At 45.3% G+C, this 15,689-nt stretch overlaps 1 protein-coding gene across 9 annotated transcripts in view; it reads left to right on the forward strand.

Annotated features, from left to right (window-relative positions):
• Positions 1-15,689, forward strand: part of AKAP13 (A-kinase anchoring protein 13) — a 218,535-nt gene that overhangs the window by 62,175 nt on the left and 140,671 nt on the right. For all 9 annotated transcript variants that reach the window (XM_083850425.1, XM_083850427.1, XM_083850428.1 and 6 more), the window contains exon 5: positions 15,541-15,688. In XM_083850425.1, coding sequence (XP_083706551.1) covers positions 15,541-15,688 — 148 coding nt within the window. The remainder of the gene's footprint in view (positions 1-15,540; position 15,689) is intronic.

Genomic DNA, 15,689 nt, shown 5'->3' on the forward strand with positions numbered 1-15,689 from the left:
AACTTCATTTAAACTTGGGGCCTATTAAAAAAGATGAAACTTAAATGCAACTGCATGCTGTAGATGCCACAGCAGAAACGTGTGAATGGCAGAAAGCAGGATAAAATCATTCTTACGTCTTTTGAGCAGTGCATGACTTACCTAATCTGGAGGCTTTGTTTTCCCAGTCTTATCTTCTGACTTAGTTTATTTTCCCACCGGTTTGTGTGGTTTTGCATTCGGTGTGTAATACTTCAGTGGCAGATTTAAAAGTCCTCTTCCCCACGTGACGGTGAGGAGGACTTGGCTAAGGTCAAAGTGGAAAATAATGATTGTATGGCACTCGGGATTCTGTTCCTTTGCTGTGGGAATAAGTTCATGACAACTTTATTACTACATGGACTCCCTTTTCTCTTCTCCCCTTCCTCCAGTGACCGGGTGTATATGCAGATCAGATCCCTTTCAAAACAAACAAGTTCTGGTAGCTTAAGGAAGAGGAAAAAGAAAAACATAAAAAGAAAAACTGAAGGACCTTGGAAAACAAATGTTTAGTCTTCCTGTTTGCTTTCAGTGTAGATGTTGTGTACGTTTTAAAATCAGCTTCCGTTTTCCTGGCGGTACTAACTGGCAGCACAGCTCATCTGAGAGAGTTGTTAGATGTGAGCAGAACATAAAGGAAAAAATATATCTTCCTGGTATGTTCCTGTTTCAGAAGGCAGACACAACAGTCCTGTGGGCTGGCTGTTGGTAGGTGGATAGCAGACCCTCACCACGTTCCTTGTTCAAAGCGGTGATAACTCTGCTTTCCTTGTACAGGCTCCTCCTTCAGCTTGCTTTCAAACAGCTGAGAATAGTGTCCCATGAATTCCCCCATGATGAATTTCATCTCTGTGAAATAAATGACGGGAAATAGCAAGCCATACAAACGTGTCAGGGGGTCTCCCTACATTTGTCTGCTTTTAGGAAATGCGCTTCCCCTGTTTTACCCTTTTGTGTCCAGGGCTATTGCAGTGCATCCTTTATCCTCTTCCACTTTTAAACCAATAGCTTAGATTCAAGATTACTTGATTTTATTGATTTCTTTCCTAAATCTTGAGTGAATTTCATCCTGAAAGCTCTCTGTAAAGCGCAGACTTTGACCAGCGAGCAGAAATAATACAAGAATCTGTCTTACAGAAACTTTGCTTCATTTGGTAACAGCAGCATTACTTTTGGGAGGAGAAAGTGGAAAAATACTGTCTCCGGGTCAGTTCCAGGAAGCCTATCAGATAGAGCACATTTCATCCTATCTGACGATCATCAAATTGCCCAGATTCATGCCTTCCAATTCTGAACGATGTTCTGGGAACCCAAGATGCCAAATATACTTGGAACCGAAACGTTGCGGTTGAGGGAGAAGAGGGTGCTTCCACATCTGAAACGGCACAGGGGTTGGGCTCGGTGCTGTGCCTGCCGTGCCGGCAGCACAGTCACGAGGCGGAGCAGCTCGTGCCAGGAGAGATAGGGCAGCGAGGCGTTCCTCGATATAGCACGGCGCAAGTTCACCGCGGCACAAGATGCTTAACGCCAGGGTCAAGCAGCCGTCTGAGCCTTGTGGCTGTCAACACGCAGTTGTTTTTATAAAGGACAACGCCGGTGGCCTAATGTCGTGGTGTGGATCTGAAATGGAGATGCCCGAACCCACTTCCTCCTTCCTGAAGCGCCTTGATGGGCTCTAATCTTAGCTGCTGCCGTCAGTGGGGTTCTGAAGAATCGGGGTAGCAGAGCTGGGAAGTCCTCAGAAAGGTGTGCTGCAGTTCACGTAGCCGTGATGAAGGGTTGAATTCACCCTGTTAAAGCAGTGGTCCTAAGCTTTGTGATACAAGCTTGAGTTTAATCCAGAGGTGGTCTCCAGTCCGTAATCAGCATAGCACAGGGCTGTAACAGGGCCAAGCTTTATCTCCTGGCTCTTTCAGTGGCACGGGTCAAGGTTATGACAAGTAACTGTCACTTGGCTGGGGTGAGTGTCTCTGCTTTCTGTGCTAGGGCTCTCCTGGATGTTTCTTTCTCCCAGCGTGTAATTGTATGGATCGTATTTTACATAGTCTGGGGTGCAACTGTGGATAATCTGTAGAAAAAGGGCTCTCTGAAAATCTTCCGCATCCATTGATTTCTTCAAGTGCATTTTACTGCAGGATGTGCAAAAAAAAAAAAAAAAGTCCATGTGGCTGGGCAGTCCTTGGGCTGTCTTCCTGGGGCAGCATTTAGGAACATCCCTATTGATGTTAGGTACTAGTTTATGTCTGAAGGTGGCTTTACCTACACCCCTCTTGTGCTTCAGTGCCATCCTATTGATATGGGAACCCTACTGAGCACAACGTAATGGGTGATGGACAGTGTTTCAAAGCTTGCCTTTGGTCTGTCTGGGGTTTCGTGCGCTCGGGAAGTCCCGAGTCTCAAAGCTGAAGGGCTGAGCATGCCCTGGCAGGGCTCAGGCTGGAATGGGAAGGTTGCAGAAGTCTTGTGTTAATGGCAGGCAGGAAGCTGGGAGGTGAGTTTTGTTTGTTTGGGTTAAATACATGCAATGGCCTCTCTGGTCTTCACCCTGTTATGGAAGTTGTATGTCTACCAACACAAGTCAAAATTTCAGCCCGAGTATTGCACAGTGCTCCCTAGCTGTTGTCAGTGCGTTGTTGGAATATTCAGGTCATCAAGGAGTACGTGGGTAGGAAAAAAGGGATCAGCATTGCTCCGAGTAATAGAGCCTCATTTTTAAGTGGCCTTTTTACTGTTGTGATTTGTAAATGAAGTTCTCTGTTCATAAATTAAATAATTTATATCGATCATTTAGCTTAAATACTACTGTTGCTAAAATCCAGGCAAGAGAAAGAAAATGGGAATGAGTTTTGTAAAATGTTGATCTTTCTATAAATGTTAGCATTAATTGAGAAGCCAGCAGAGTATTCAGCAGATTTAATTACAGAAGGATCAAGGATCACAAGCTGCGTCCTTATTTCTAACAAAACTTCAGTAAATACAGAGCGCACATGAGTAAATGACCAAGGTCAGTTCAGTTGCATACAATATCTTGGTAGTCTTACTTCAGAAGTACTCAGCAGCCTCACCGGTAGGGTTATTGTAATGTTTTTGATCATTCTTTTAACCCATTCACGTCTTCTGCCACTCTGAAATCAACGTTGGTTTTTTAGTAGTATAACCCGAGAGCAGCACTGGGTATGGGAGTGCTGGAACAGGACTGAGGTGACATGTAGGGGCGAGCTGTGAAGCATTAAGTGGCATCTTCTCTTGATTACTACCAAGACTGCAACCTTAGATCTGTCTTTAAGACAGGAGTGTTTTTTCTCCATGATAATGATCAGTGGGTGTGAAATGGAAAAGATTAGCAGCTGGAGAAGGGTGATGCATCACTGCAATTTTTTTTTTCCTTTTCCTTTTTGATTAAAAGGAACAAACGCTCTAAATCACAGCACTCCTCCTCTGCACGGTTTGTCTAAGGTGTGTCCGCATTATTCGGAGTGACAAAGCCGAATGTGTCATACCCAGAGATTGTATGGGAGGGCGAACATTTAATTGATAAAAGTGCTCCCATTGACTTTGGTCTTTAATCAGGTCTGCGGACTGAGTCTCTTGTATAAACTGCCACTTGGGAGCCGTGCAACCTGCAGAGTTGCTCAGGGAAGGTTTTGATAGAGATGAGAGCTCTCACTTCCACGCCAAAATGCCGTGCAGCTTAATGAAGTATGAACTTCAAAAGCTTCGGGAAGAATGCACTGACCCTCTCTTAATGTAACCTGGGTTTTGGGTACAGTAGTTCCTCTCGTCTGTTAATGAATGAATTGCTGTAGGTTTCCCGGTGTGTCAGCTTTAATCTAGAACAGGAAGAAAAGAGTAATGCTTATAATAGGAATAAATTTCTTCAACTTGCGTATCTCACACAGAATGAAATGCCCTTTACATGTGTATTCCTCAGGAGGAGTAATTGTGATAACCTCTGATGTTTGTGTTTTAAGAAAAACCCTCTTTTGAATAAATATTAAAGGGTTAAAGAAAATAAGCACGACACAGCTTTGAGGCTTGTGACAAGGGCGTCTGTCAGGTTGTTATCATGTCTGGGACAGTCCCAAGTATGGCTTGTGCAGTGTTATGTGCTGGTTAATTACTGTTCTTCAGAAATCTCTACCAAGGGCGCAAAAGAAGAAAATAAAATACCTTTATAGTCCTAATAGAGTAAAACGTTGCTATTAGGTTGGCAGCTATGTTTTAGTTCATTTACTAATGCTGAATTTGTTTTCTTAGTGGCATCGACGGTCACAAAAGCCACTGCAATGCCTGAATATCTGAGATCAGCCCAGCAGAAAAGGTGGAATATACCTAGCGTGCTTTTAATGTAAAACCTTTTTTCTCATGAAAAGCACTATACAGAAGCCCTGTCTGACTTTCTTTTGAGGTCCTTAGGCAGGAGGAGAATGAGCCTTGATGTTCAGCTCGGTGCTGCTGCGGTGAGAGGATCTGATAAGCCTCTTGTCTTTTATTTGTTGGTACTTGAGTTCTTCTTAATGACAAAGTAGTTTGCTGCTCCACCTTCAAAGTGTCTTTGAATTACGAGTGGAAGGCCTCTGAGCACCCTTTACAAATAAAATATTTGCTTGTGTTCCTTGTGGAAGAACCTGCTTCTTGGTTGGTTTTAAGAAAGTTGGTTGGGGCTCCCGATCAGACGGACTTTGGAGAGGAGCATGTTGCGTCTTTCCTGGTTCTGTTTTCATTCTGCAGGCAAAATCATATCCTCCTAAACTGCTCGTCCTCATTTGTTGAGTTTTTGTTACTTAAGTCCTTGATCCAAATTATTTTTGTTCTCCTCTTCCCAAACTGTGGTCCACATCATGCAACAGAAGTCCCCCCTTCTGCTGAAATGGGATCAGCAGCTGCCTCCTGAGCTGGGCATCACTTTGTGGCAAGCTGCTGCTTCTTGGCTCTCGGGTACCCCAGAAAAGACTGTGTGGCTCAGATGGGTTATCACACGGCTGCGGGCTTGTTCCTCTTAGACGAGGCATCCTCTAGCTCACAAGATCCGTTCAATGTTAGCGTAGGACTTCTTTTGAGTGGTCACCTCTGTGGATTTACTGCAGACGGTTTTAGCTGGAGAATTGAGAAGAGGCTGCCTGACCATCAGCATTGCCTTCCTTCAAGGTGAGCCATGGATTAAATTGTAGCTCAGAGGTCTCTTCTCTGCACTTCTTCACTATTACCCAAAATAAAAATGCTGGTGATTTGGGTTCCAAGCCCTCCTCCCATAATTGTCCATTCGATCTTTGCTTCTGTGATCTTGTTTAGTGTGTACGAATGTGCTGGTGCGCAGTAAGTGGCCTAGCTTGGAGTCTACAGAGCTCTCTGTCTGAAGTTCTGCCCTTCAGTCACCATTACTCGGCAGCATTACGTGTGATCTTCAAATAATATGACTTGCACAAGGAAGATGCTAGAGCTGGTACAGGGGAAGGGTGGGAAAGTAGAGAAGACAATAATCCCCTCTTTGGCAGCGCTATTAGGTTGGTTCAGCCTGTTTTCTGAAAGTGTGCCCCAGTGCAAACATGCAAAAAGGATCCTTATATTGTCACCCTAACAGTGTTAATAATAATAAACAAACAAACAAACAAACAAAAAAGCTGGATTATACCTCTTAGACTCTGAATTTAGGGTTCTTTATGTCTTGCAGTAGCTGATGAGCTTATTAATATCTGGAAAGATGCTGAGAGATTGCATCCCAAGCCCAGTGCTGGCTGATTGTGGTGCCTTCCCTCCTGATCAGTGGAGATCAGTACTTGGTGTTTAAGAGGATGAAAATGCTCTTAAGCTCCCCTTCCTCAATGGAATGTATTTATATAGCTTATAAATATTCTTACATTACCTTTAGGACAACCAACCAAATTTCTTATCTTATCTGTCAAGATGCAGGTCCCTGCTTTATTTTCTGTAACAAAATGCAGACATTCATTTTGGGAACTGTTAGGCTCGAGCCAATTTTGTCAGCAAACCTAACACGAGGGTGTTTTTGAAGATGTTGAATTGATGAAGGTGTGACGCTTTCAATTAAGCTCTCAAATCTCCTGTGAAAAGCCCATCTGCTCCTGGTCTCCTTTGCTCTACCTGCAGTGTCCTGGTTCACAAAGTTGTGCCGCATGCGGCGCGCTCGCAAGCACTCATCCCCTGCAATCCCATATTGTGCATAAGTGGGAAATAAAATAAACTGTGATTAATTGCTCTCTGCTAAGATCGGTGCTATGCACTGCCATCAAGTGGCAGCTATGCAGCAGGACATGTTTTCGGTGCTGCTTTCTGCAGGGCTGCCTGCGTTTCTGTTTCAAAGCGCTTCTTCTCAGTGTTGCAAAAGTTTCCTCTGCATAGCAGTTGTGGTTGGGGGGTACTTTTCAATAAGATAATGGTTGTAATGGTCTCTGTTCTCTAATGGAAAAAGAAAAAAAAAAAGGAATGTCACTTTTTAAAAAGTCTTAGGCATCACGGTATCTCCAAGTACTGTAGCTGTGAGATATTTAAAGGCTGGAGCAGATATTTCACAGCTGGCAGGAAAATCAGCACTCTAAAATGCACTCTGAGCTGTGTCTCTTTGAGGGGCTTACTGTACTGTAGAGGATGCTGAAGTACAAGGAAAATACTGTCCTTCTATCTTATGCCTTCAAATGTTAGTGTTCAAATCTGACTATTTTTTTTCCATCAAGACTATTTGTGAAAATACTGCTGCGATAGGAGATTGTTTCAAATAATGTGTCATCATATGTACTTTATCTTCCAGGATGATATGTACTTTATCTTCCAGGAATTGTGACTCTCTTCAACTCTCTGATGCCAAGAGAATAGCTGGATTTCTGTTTCTTAGTCACTGAATGCATTCAGACTGTCTGCTATTTCTTCCAAGCTCTACGATTTTTGTTGTTATTGCTATGTGAGCAATTAGCAGGATCAATCACTCAAGCTGCTGTTAATAAAACGTGTGGTTCAGTTTGCTTACAGCGTAGTGAAGAACAGAAGAGGCTGTAGAAAGAGGACAGAACAAGACATTCCTATCAATTTGGGTGTGTTTTTATAGGAAATAATTGTAGTAGTTTCCACGGTTTCCGAGAAAAACTCTTTAAGATCAGCACTTGCTGTGGAAACTGGATGGTACCAGAGGGGATATTCTGCTATGGAGACTTGCTTAGAGGAGAGGTAGACCTCCAATGTGTTCTGCTTGTGCTCCTCCCTGCATGCCCCTTCTCTGGACCAGAGCTCTGTGGGGCTTGCTGTGGCTGGGGTTTGGGGTTGCTGTCAATAGTTGCTTGTTCCAGCAGTCCAGGCCATGACAGCAAGCACACAGGGTTTTAAATGAATGACCTGGCCAGTATTAAACTGCTCAAATAAAAGAAGATAAATCAGTGTTTTCTTCACTATACTGCCAATTCCAGCCACACAATAAAACCGTGTTCCCAGCTATTCTTCGTGTAGCTAGCTATTCTTCCCTAGATTTTCTTCCCTAGTATATAACAAACTTTTGAATGACACTTTTCTCATCCTGCCTATTTTTCAACTTAACTTTGATTTTTGCCACTCTGTTGTTAATGTTATTGTTAATTTTTATCACGTCCTCCTGTGAGCTAAAAACCATTCGAAGTGCCCTTGGCCGGTTAGTTTAGTGAAGGCTGTCTGCCTGGCACAGCGCCTCGCAGAGGCCCTCAGGATGCCCTGAACAAGGGCTGGTGATGGAAGTGCTCCAGAGGTTGTGGAGCCCAGTGCTGAAGCAATAATACACCTTGCTTGGCTGTGTACCGCCCGTCCTAGTAACTTCCCCGGCTCTGTGCGCCTAAGCGATGTGTCATAAAGATACATCCATAAAGATAAATTGTGTGTCGTCTTCAGCGCTAACGAGATCCTGTTACTTTGATGGATTTTCTGCTGGCAGTCTGTAGAGATCCCCTGTATTAATGCGTGTGTAATACCCGTAATAGTCTCTTGACACTCAATAAAGATTCATCACCGAGCTGATTGATTTGGAGATGTAGACACGCTCTGTCAAAGGACGTGGGCTGCTAATAATGGACTTCTTTAAGTGTATCCAATTCTGTTGGAGTTTGTGTTGCTCACAGTGGTTCGGAGTAGGAAATCCATTCCCTGGTCTCCCTGCACCACTTCTCTCTTTGCAAACAAACCCCGCTGCAGATTTGGACACCTGAAGTGGCGTGGGACATGGCGTAGCTGTGAGGTCGCTCTGATAAATCAGCCGTAACGCTGTGGGCTCTGCAGGCAGTCGAGGTGAGCAGCACAAGCTGCGCTCAGGATGGATCTGCACGAGCCAGCTTGGGCCTGGAGGCAGCAGTTCCTGTGATATCTGTAAGTATTGGTCCATCGCAGCTGCCTCTGTTCCCTTAGCACCAGGTCGGGGACTATTTATTGGTGCTGCATTTACTGTAGGTGTCCGTGTCTTCCCATGTATTCCTCGTACCCAAAGAGTCTTAGCTAAAGGGTCTTCTGACCTTGTATCCATTCTTTGTCTCCTGTGTCAATCTTTTATCCATCACTGTGCTGAGCTAAACTTAGTTTTGGGCCCTATTCTTCCTCACCTTCAGGGGGAGAAAATGTTGGAGATGAGAAGGTTATTTTGCATGTGCAAGTCACTGCTTTGGTCGTGGCTTTGTGGCTGACGCTGGAAGAGGAGCTGGGCTGGCTCGGTGCAGCCTTAATGAAATGTGGAAGGTGTCGCCTCGAGTTGCTCTGGGGGCTGGCAGAACAACCTGCAGCATCGCTCTGCTCTTTTGGTGGCCTGTGGGCGAGCAGTTACGGTCTGCGGTTGTGTTTTCCTAAGGGCAGGAGACTGCATTGCAAAATCTGTCTCTCTCATCAAAGAGGGCTCAGCCTCCATGACGCTAACCTGAAACCTTGCTCAGGCACAACTAATAGCGCTGCTGTTCATTTAAGGGGAAAATAAAGTTAGCTTTGGAGGCTATGATTTTTTTTGATGTTTTTTTTAACCACTGAAGTCATTCTTGTTGTCTTCCTTTGTGATTTGTTTTCTTAAAAAAATAAAATAAAAGCTCAGCTTTATGCTCCTTTAAGGTCAAGGAGTCTGCAGCCATTGGCCACGAGGAAGGACCCAACCCTACCCCAAACCTGGCTCTTTGCCATTCTGGTTATTTCTGGAGTCTTTCCCTGGAGGTCTTATCTGCAGGAGAGGTTGCAGCACTCCGGCAGAGCGACATCCATCTTCCTTTACGCTGCTGACCGGGGTCACTGCTGTTACTGGGGGATATCTCCACGTGAGGATCGATTTCTAGAGCTGCTCGTGTTCGGGCAGATGACACAGCACTGCCTTTTGTTTCTGGAGCCTGCAGCTCTGCAAAATGAACTGTGTTTGACACGAATTTTCACGCAAGCGCTCTTCCAAGTCGATGAATATTGGTGAAATCGAGGACGTCTGTAATGACTGATCTTATCTCCCTGTAACATATCTCCGACCTCTTCCCTGCTCCATTCCTTTTACATATACAAGTGCTGGGGGGTTGTGGGATAAATGGCCATATCTGCAAAAGGAGCTGGGTGTTTCAAAATGCACCTGGGCCTGAAGTACCAACCCTAACAGCGTTCCCAGGGAGGAAAATGCACTTGAGATGAAGCGAGATGCACACACAACATCCCCCACGTGCAGGCAGAGAGGAAAGGTGGATGTTTCGAAGGAGGACCTGTCCCCAGTTCCACCTGTCCCCCTCCCAGCTGGGAGCCCGTGCATCTGTGCCTGTTTTTGTTTTCTGTAGAGGTGTTCATGTGTTTGTGTGCTGTGGCATCCCCTCCAGATGTTGTTCTCGGGGGGGCTCAGCACGTTTGCACCACACCGAGGTAACCTCAGCTGGGAGGGATGCGCCGGGTTACTCAGCCCAGATGGGGGGCACTTTGAAGGCAAAGGTTTGCCAGGAGCAGGAGTTGAAGCCATTGATATAGTTTACTGGCAGAGATGAATGAAAATAGATCATAGAAGATCCAAACGGTTGTATTTTATTGCTTTGCTTGTGGGATGATTTCTGCTGCGTTTTCTAAAGGGGCTTTGTTGTTGCGTTTTCTGTCCCCCAGCTGGTTTCAGAGCATCCTACAGCTCTGGGTTTAGGTGGAATTGTCTCGCCCTTCCCTTTGATTTTGTTTAACTTATTCGTTCCCGGTCCTGAGCGCTTCCCAAAGAAAGTGGGATATAATTGAAGAGTCACCTTTTCTTTTAAAAGCCATTTGCATGAAAAACACACGGCGAGTTTCACCCAGTATTCCCATTTCATTGGTGGGGAAGCTCAAAGCCCAGGGATGTGAAGGGACTTGCCTCCTGCTGCAGTTACGGCCTGATTCTGTGGCAAGCTGTAGCTGGTGTAAGAACGGGACCACCTCCACCTGAGAATTAAAAAAACGAAGGTACCGATGAGCCTGAATTCCCTGAAGGAGGAGGAAGAAGCCACAGCTGTCATTTTGGGTCTGTCGTCCTGGTACAGGGCAACTCTGTTAGGAGCTGCTTGGAGCTTTCCAAAGGGGAAGGAAAAAAAGATCTGTTTCAAAAGCATGTTTCTCCTTTTGTGTCCTAACGTAATGCAATAAGCAATGACCCAACAAGAATTTGATTCATGTTATGAACAGTGGAAACAAAACAAAACTTGTTACAGTGGCAGGTTGCGCTTACTCATCTAATCCAGAGCCTAATCCAGCCTCTTTAATAGAGCATCACATCGCTGACTTCTACAGCGTCTCTGCAGGAGGAAATACATTGCAGAGAGGTTTCTTTACTTGCACGTGAATCTCTAAGCCATCCGATACATCGATTTTCTGTCCAATGTGACTGCGCTGCTTAGGTTTTACCTGCATGAAAAAGCAGCCAGAGATGGCAGCGGTAATCAGCGGTTAATTTGGCTTTTTTTTTGTGCAGAACAAATGCGGCATTGCTAGTTGTTAGTGTTTTCTCACTGAAAGCAGAAAGCTAAAGCAACGCTGGAGTGCTTCAGCTTTGCTATCTAACACATGCTTGATTTCCATAAGTATTTTTAGACTTCGTGTGGGGGGAGGTCAGAGTGGGTGGTTAATGGGTTAGATAATGCACTTCACAATTCCCAGTATGAACGAGGAGGGGAAAAAGTTTAGAAATCACATGCTTCACATACAAAAATAGAGCGTGCTTTTTTTTATTATTATTATTTGGTAGAAACTTTAAAATCTGTTCGCCAGCGAGCTAAGAATATTGCCCCGTCGCAGGCTGGAGAAATGTACCTGCAGCCGGGAGAGCTGGTGTCCCCTGGGGAAATCTGCCCCTTGCCAGCTAAAGTCCCGTTTTTCATCTGGGGTCTGAGTGCTTGCATTTGCAAGGGCTGTCCCTCTGGTCCTGCTGTACAGGACCCTCTGTGAGCGCTTCCCCCAAACCCGATTTCCAGAGCCTGAAGTGGCAAAGAAAGGTTAAAGCAATTGTTAGAAGGTGGATATTATTTCTGAGCTAACAACGCAAGTGATCCTAATTCTTCTCAGCTTAAAGCTTGTCAGCTTCATTGCCACTTGCAAATATTGCTAATGTCATCTGTAAGGACTCCTTTGGAGATGAATCGCTCACCTTTACAGATGCAGAAACCGACCCTCAGAGAGAAGAAAGGATTACTTCGAGTTTCCCCTACTTTGCCTGCACACAACCTGTGTGCCTTTATAGTTGTGGCTCTTGAAAATAAATACCTGAAACGGTGCAGTTGTCCCAGTGCCGACGAGCAGGTGCCTTGCTGCTTTCTGCTTTTGTTTTTCAGACCCAGTAGCTGGATTTGGGCCTTTTTACAGGCAGACGCGTTTATGCTGCCTTAAGGAAGCCGACAGTTCTGAGACGGGCTGCGCCGACATCCCTTTGAGTTGTGTCGTGGTGGTTTAAAGCCCAGGACCAGGCCTGGTTTTCCCAAGACATCAGTCGTCTGACGAGGCGAACCGTACGCCTCCCCGCTTCGGTTTGAGAAAGGGAATGTTTTTTTCGAGTAAAGAGCGGCATCCATGCTCTTTGCATCACGTTACAGCTACCCAAAATGCTTTTTCAGAGACTTTCAGATCAAAATGAAGGCAAGGGTGACCTCTTTCATGAATGGACAAAAATGGAATGTTTTCATTTCCAATGGGATTCAAGCCAAGTAAATATTAGTCGATCCAAACTAGTTTTGAAATTAAATTATTCTTATTTGTTGGAGCATTCCAGGGAACGGCTTTGATCTGGCTGTACTTTCACCAAAGGGATATTGGCAGACTGACCTTCCAGTTCCAGCCGTTCAGGATGAAAGAAGGGTTATAATAACCACCTTGTGTGGCAGTGATACTGAACAGATGACTTTTTGGATAATATTAAATGAATAAAGGTAAACATACTTCAATTAAAATGTTTTTGGAGGCTGAACGCAATAGTGCTGTTGGAAACTCTTCTGTGTGGGTCGAAGGAATTTTGGCTGCGTTTGCAGCCGATTTTCTTGAACTCCAAAAATGTTTGAAAGGGAGAGGCTTGCTCTGTGCACTATTTCCTTTTCGAATAAATACGTTGTCTCAAAGTGACGTTTTAAAATTAAATGAAAACTGGCAGCGAACGGCGAAGTTGTTAATAGCTGGGAAGAGAAACGTGTGTCGAGGGAGGACTGCGTTCGTGCTTTGTTCCTCCTGGTCCCCGGTCACGTCGCGCACAGCGAGCCGAGCCAGGAGGTAGCTCCGAAGACACCCGGGAATAAACTAGCACGCTGCCATTAGGTGGCACCTTATCCGTCTTGCTGACGATATTTGGAGGCAATATAACGTTCTGATTAAAAAATAATACTAACGCTCAGCTGTCGTAACAAGGATATTGGGGTTTTCCCATTGATCTTGGGCTGGGTCCTCCAGAAGGGCAGGAGGAGGGAGCAGGGTGGTGGTGACCATCCCTCCGTAAAGTGCTGGGGAGGCACAGCCGAAAAGCTGCCTGCTGCCAGCTGGTGGGGCTTTGTGTCATCGTGGCTGGAAAGGACATGGGCTGTCCTCCTGCCCCGAAGCAGGGCCACCTTCACAGTGAGGTCCGACTGCTCGGCACCTTCAGGTATCTGTATGATTGAGGAGTTCGTCTGTCTTGTTAAGCCTCAGCTTAAACAGATTTTGGGTTTCTTACCTGTGTTGACACAGGCACCGTGTTGTATTAACCTTTTTATTCTGCATCCTTCATTGGTAACAAAGCATAAAAGTTATCTTTCGCAGTAATGCTGCAAATTAAAAGGAAATCGAGTGTAGTACTAGCAAGTGCCTGGTTCACACGTATAGGCCGGTGTCTTCTCACACGTGTGCTCTGCGGGTTTGCTTTTATGTCACAGGGATTGGACTGGCTGCTCTTGGATTCCGAGTTAAATAAAAGAAAAATTCCCCTTAAGAGACCCTGCTTTAAACAATCAGCCCTGTTGATGAGTATCCTTAAATGTCACCTGCATTTTTAAGTCCATTCAAGTACTTTGTATGTTCATGCCTTAAGGGAGGAACAGTTTGAATAAGGACGGATATAAAAGTCAAAGCACAAAGGGTTTGCAGGTTAAACCTTCAGCTTTTTTTTTTGAACATCCGCACAGAACTGGATCCATTCCCTTGCAATGGGATATTTAGTTTTCAGCTCAGCATGTGAACTGGTCATGCTTGAGTGTAAAGCTTGATTCATTTCTATTTGCACCTGTTTTTATTTTAGCACTGAATGTATACAACACTGTATATATGCAGACAGTGGAAGTCTGGTCTGGTGTTACGATGTGGCACCTTCCTAAAACCTCCGTTTCTGACTCTGCAGCCGTGGAAATGCAAACTAGGCTCCCTGCTCCATTTATCTTTTGGAAGTCATGGTTTTATTCCTTTTAAGACTGACCCGTATCTTTATTTAAGACCGGAGGCTGGTTGCACTTGCCCTGACAAACCTCGTTTCTATCAAAAGCAGCATTCTGTGCGAAGCTGCCCCTGGCGAGAGGTACCAGGTGGGAGGAGGAGAACCGGGCACGAACCTGGAGAGGGGAAACTGCTGGGGCATGCAAGGAGCTGAAGGGAGGGAGACGATGGACGAGGCTTGAAACAGAGCGTGAGAAGCGGTGCTGCCGCAGCATGGGTGCACGGGGGGGGCTTGGAAGCCTTGGGTTTTTCTTCAGTAATTGTGTTTGACAAAGAAGGGATGAACTGAGTGATCTCAAGGAGAAGGTTTGAAACGAAGCGGCATGCGTGTTCTGTTGGCTATGCAAATTAGGATTACATAAGCTGCAAAAATAATACCAACAAAAATCCTTTCCAGATTTGCGGCCGTAACCGTACGCTGAACGGCGTGGCAGCTGAGAGCTGGCTGACGCAGCTGCGGTGTAAAACTGGGGCATCCAACTGGTTTTGATCTTTGAGGGAAATGGGGCAGAAGGTCACTTCCCAGTCTGTTGCTGACGGTGTCTTGTAGTTTATATAACTCTTCTTCGGGCAGATAGAAGCTGGGTTGTCAGATCAAGTGAGCACGCTTCACTTAGTGGTGGAGGAACTGCAAGCCACCCTCCTTCCCTGCTTTCCCTTCCCCAGGGAAAGCTTTAGTTTGTTGGGTATTGCTCCTTGGCTGTCCGCACAGGTGTAGGAATTGCAGGTGGATTTGTTGTGTCCTGTGCTAGGTTAGCAGCGATGACCGTCCGTGCCCTCTGTGTACACCATTTTTGCTCCCAGCAGCTCTTAGATGCTGAAATAACTCTCCGTGAAGTTAAGCAGGAGTATTTATCTCATGTGCAGGCCTAATAAAGTAATAATAAAAAATAATAAAGCAAATAAATAATGCAGTAATGCTACAGCAATGTTGCCCTTGCCAATTTGCAGAGATGGGCCTGCCACCGCTGGGTGTAGCTTCATTGCCTGGCGGTGACAGTCTGCTGGAGTCCTTGCATCCACGTTGCTTCTCGTGGGAGGTGGAGAAACCTCAGCAGACGCAAACCCTTTATACCGTTGTGTTTATTGATGGAGGATGAGATGCGTTTGGGGTTGAGCTGGTCACACTGGAGCTGTCAGCACAGTCGCTAGCTTGGCAGGGGAAACTAATGATGGAATTAATTTGTTCAAATTATGTGAAGATTGGCAATTTTAGGCCGCTAGCCCTGTTTTGTTGTCTTAGCTAAGTATTTGTGGGGGGGATGTGTATATACATATATTTGTGAGTGTGTATCCGTCCATGTCTGTGCTTGTAAAAGACTGAGCGCGGGGTGTGTGTCTGTGAGACTTCAGTGAAATGGCATGATTTCCCCATGTTAAGTTGCTATTTTGAACGTACCCCGGAGATTTCTACGTATCTCTTCCCAGAGCTGTGCTCAACATATTTGCTGGCTGGTTGGCTGGCTGTAATGCTTGATAGTCTGGCTAAGAGGCGTGCTAAGGCTGACTTGCATATCTGAAAATTAGGGTGGGCCCCAAGTCATGTGAAAGGAGTGCAGGAACAGAAAGCAGCAGCCTTGGGGGTGGAGAAGTTTTATTTCATGCAGTTCTTGCGAATGTAAACCTGACGTATATTTTTGTTCTTTTTCCTAGGGTGACTCTGTTATTACTGTGCAGCTGACTGAGGAAGATAAAGTTGAAGATGATGTAGTTTTCTACTTGGTCTTCACTGGGTCAACTGTCCAACACTGCACAAGCACAAGAAAGATTAATCCTGGGAGCCTGGAGACAATTTCTCCTGG

This window comes from Anser anser (assembly GCF_964211835.1).
Source record: "Anser anser genome assembly, chromosome: 10".
Lineage (NCBI taxonomy): Eukaryota > Metazoa > Chordata > Aves > Anseriformes > Anatidae > Anser > Anser anser.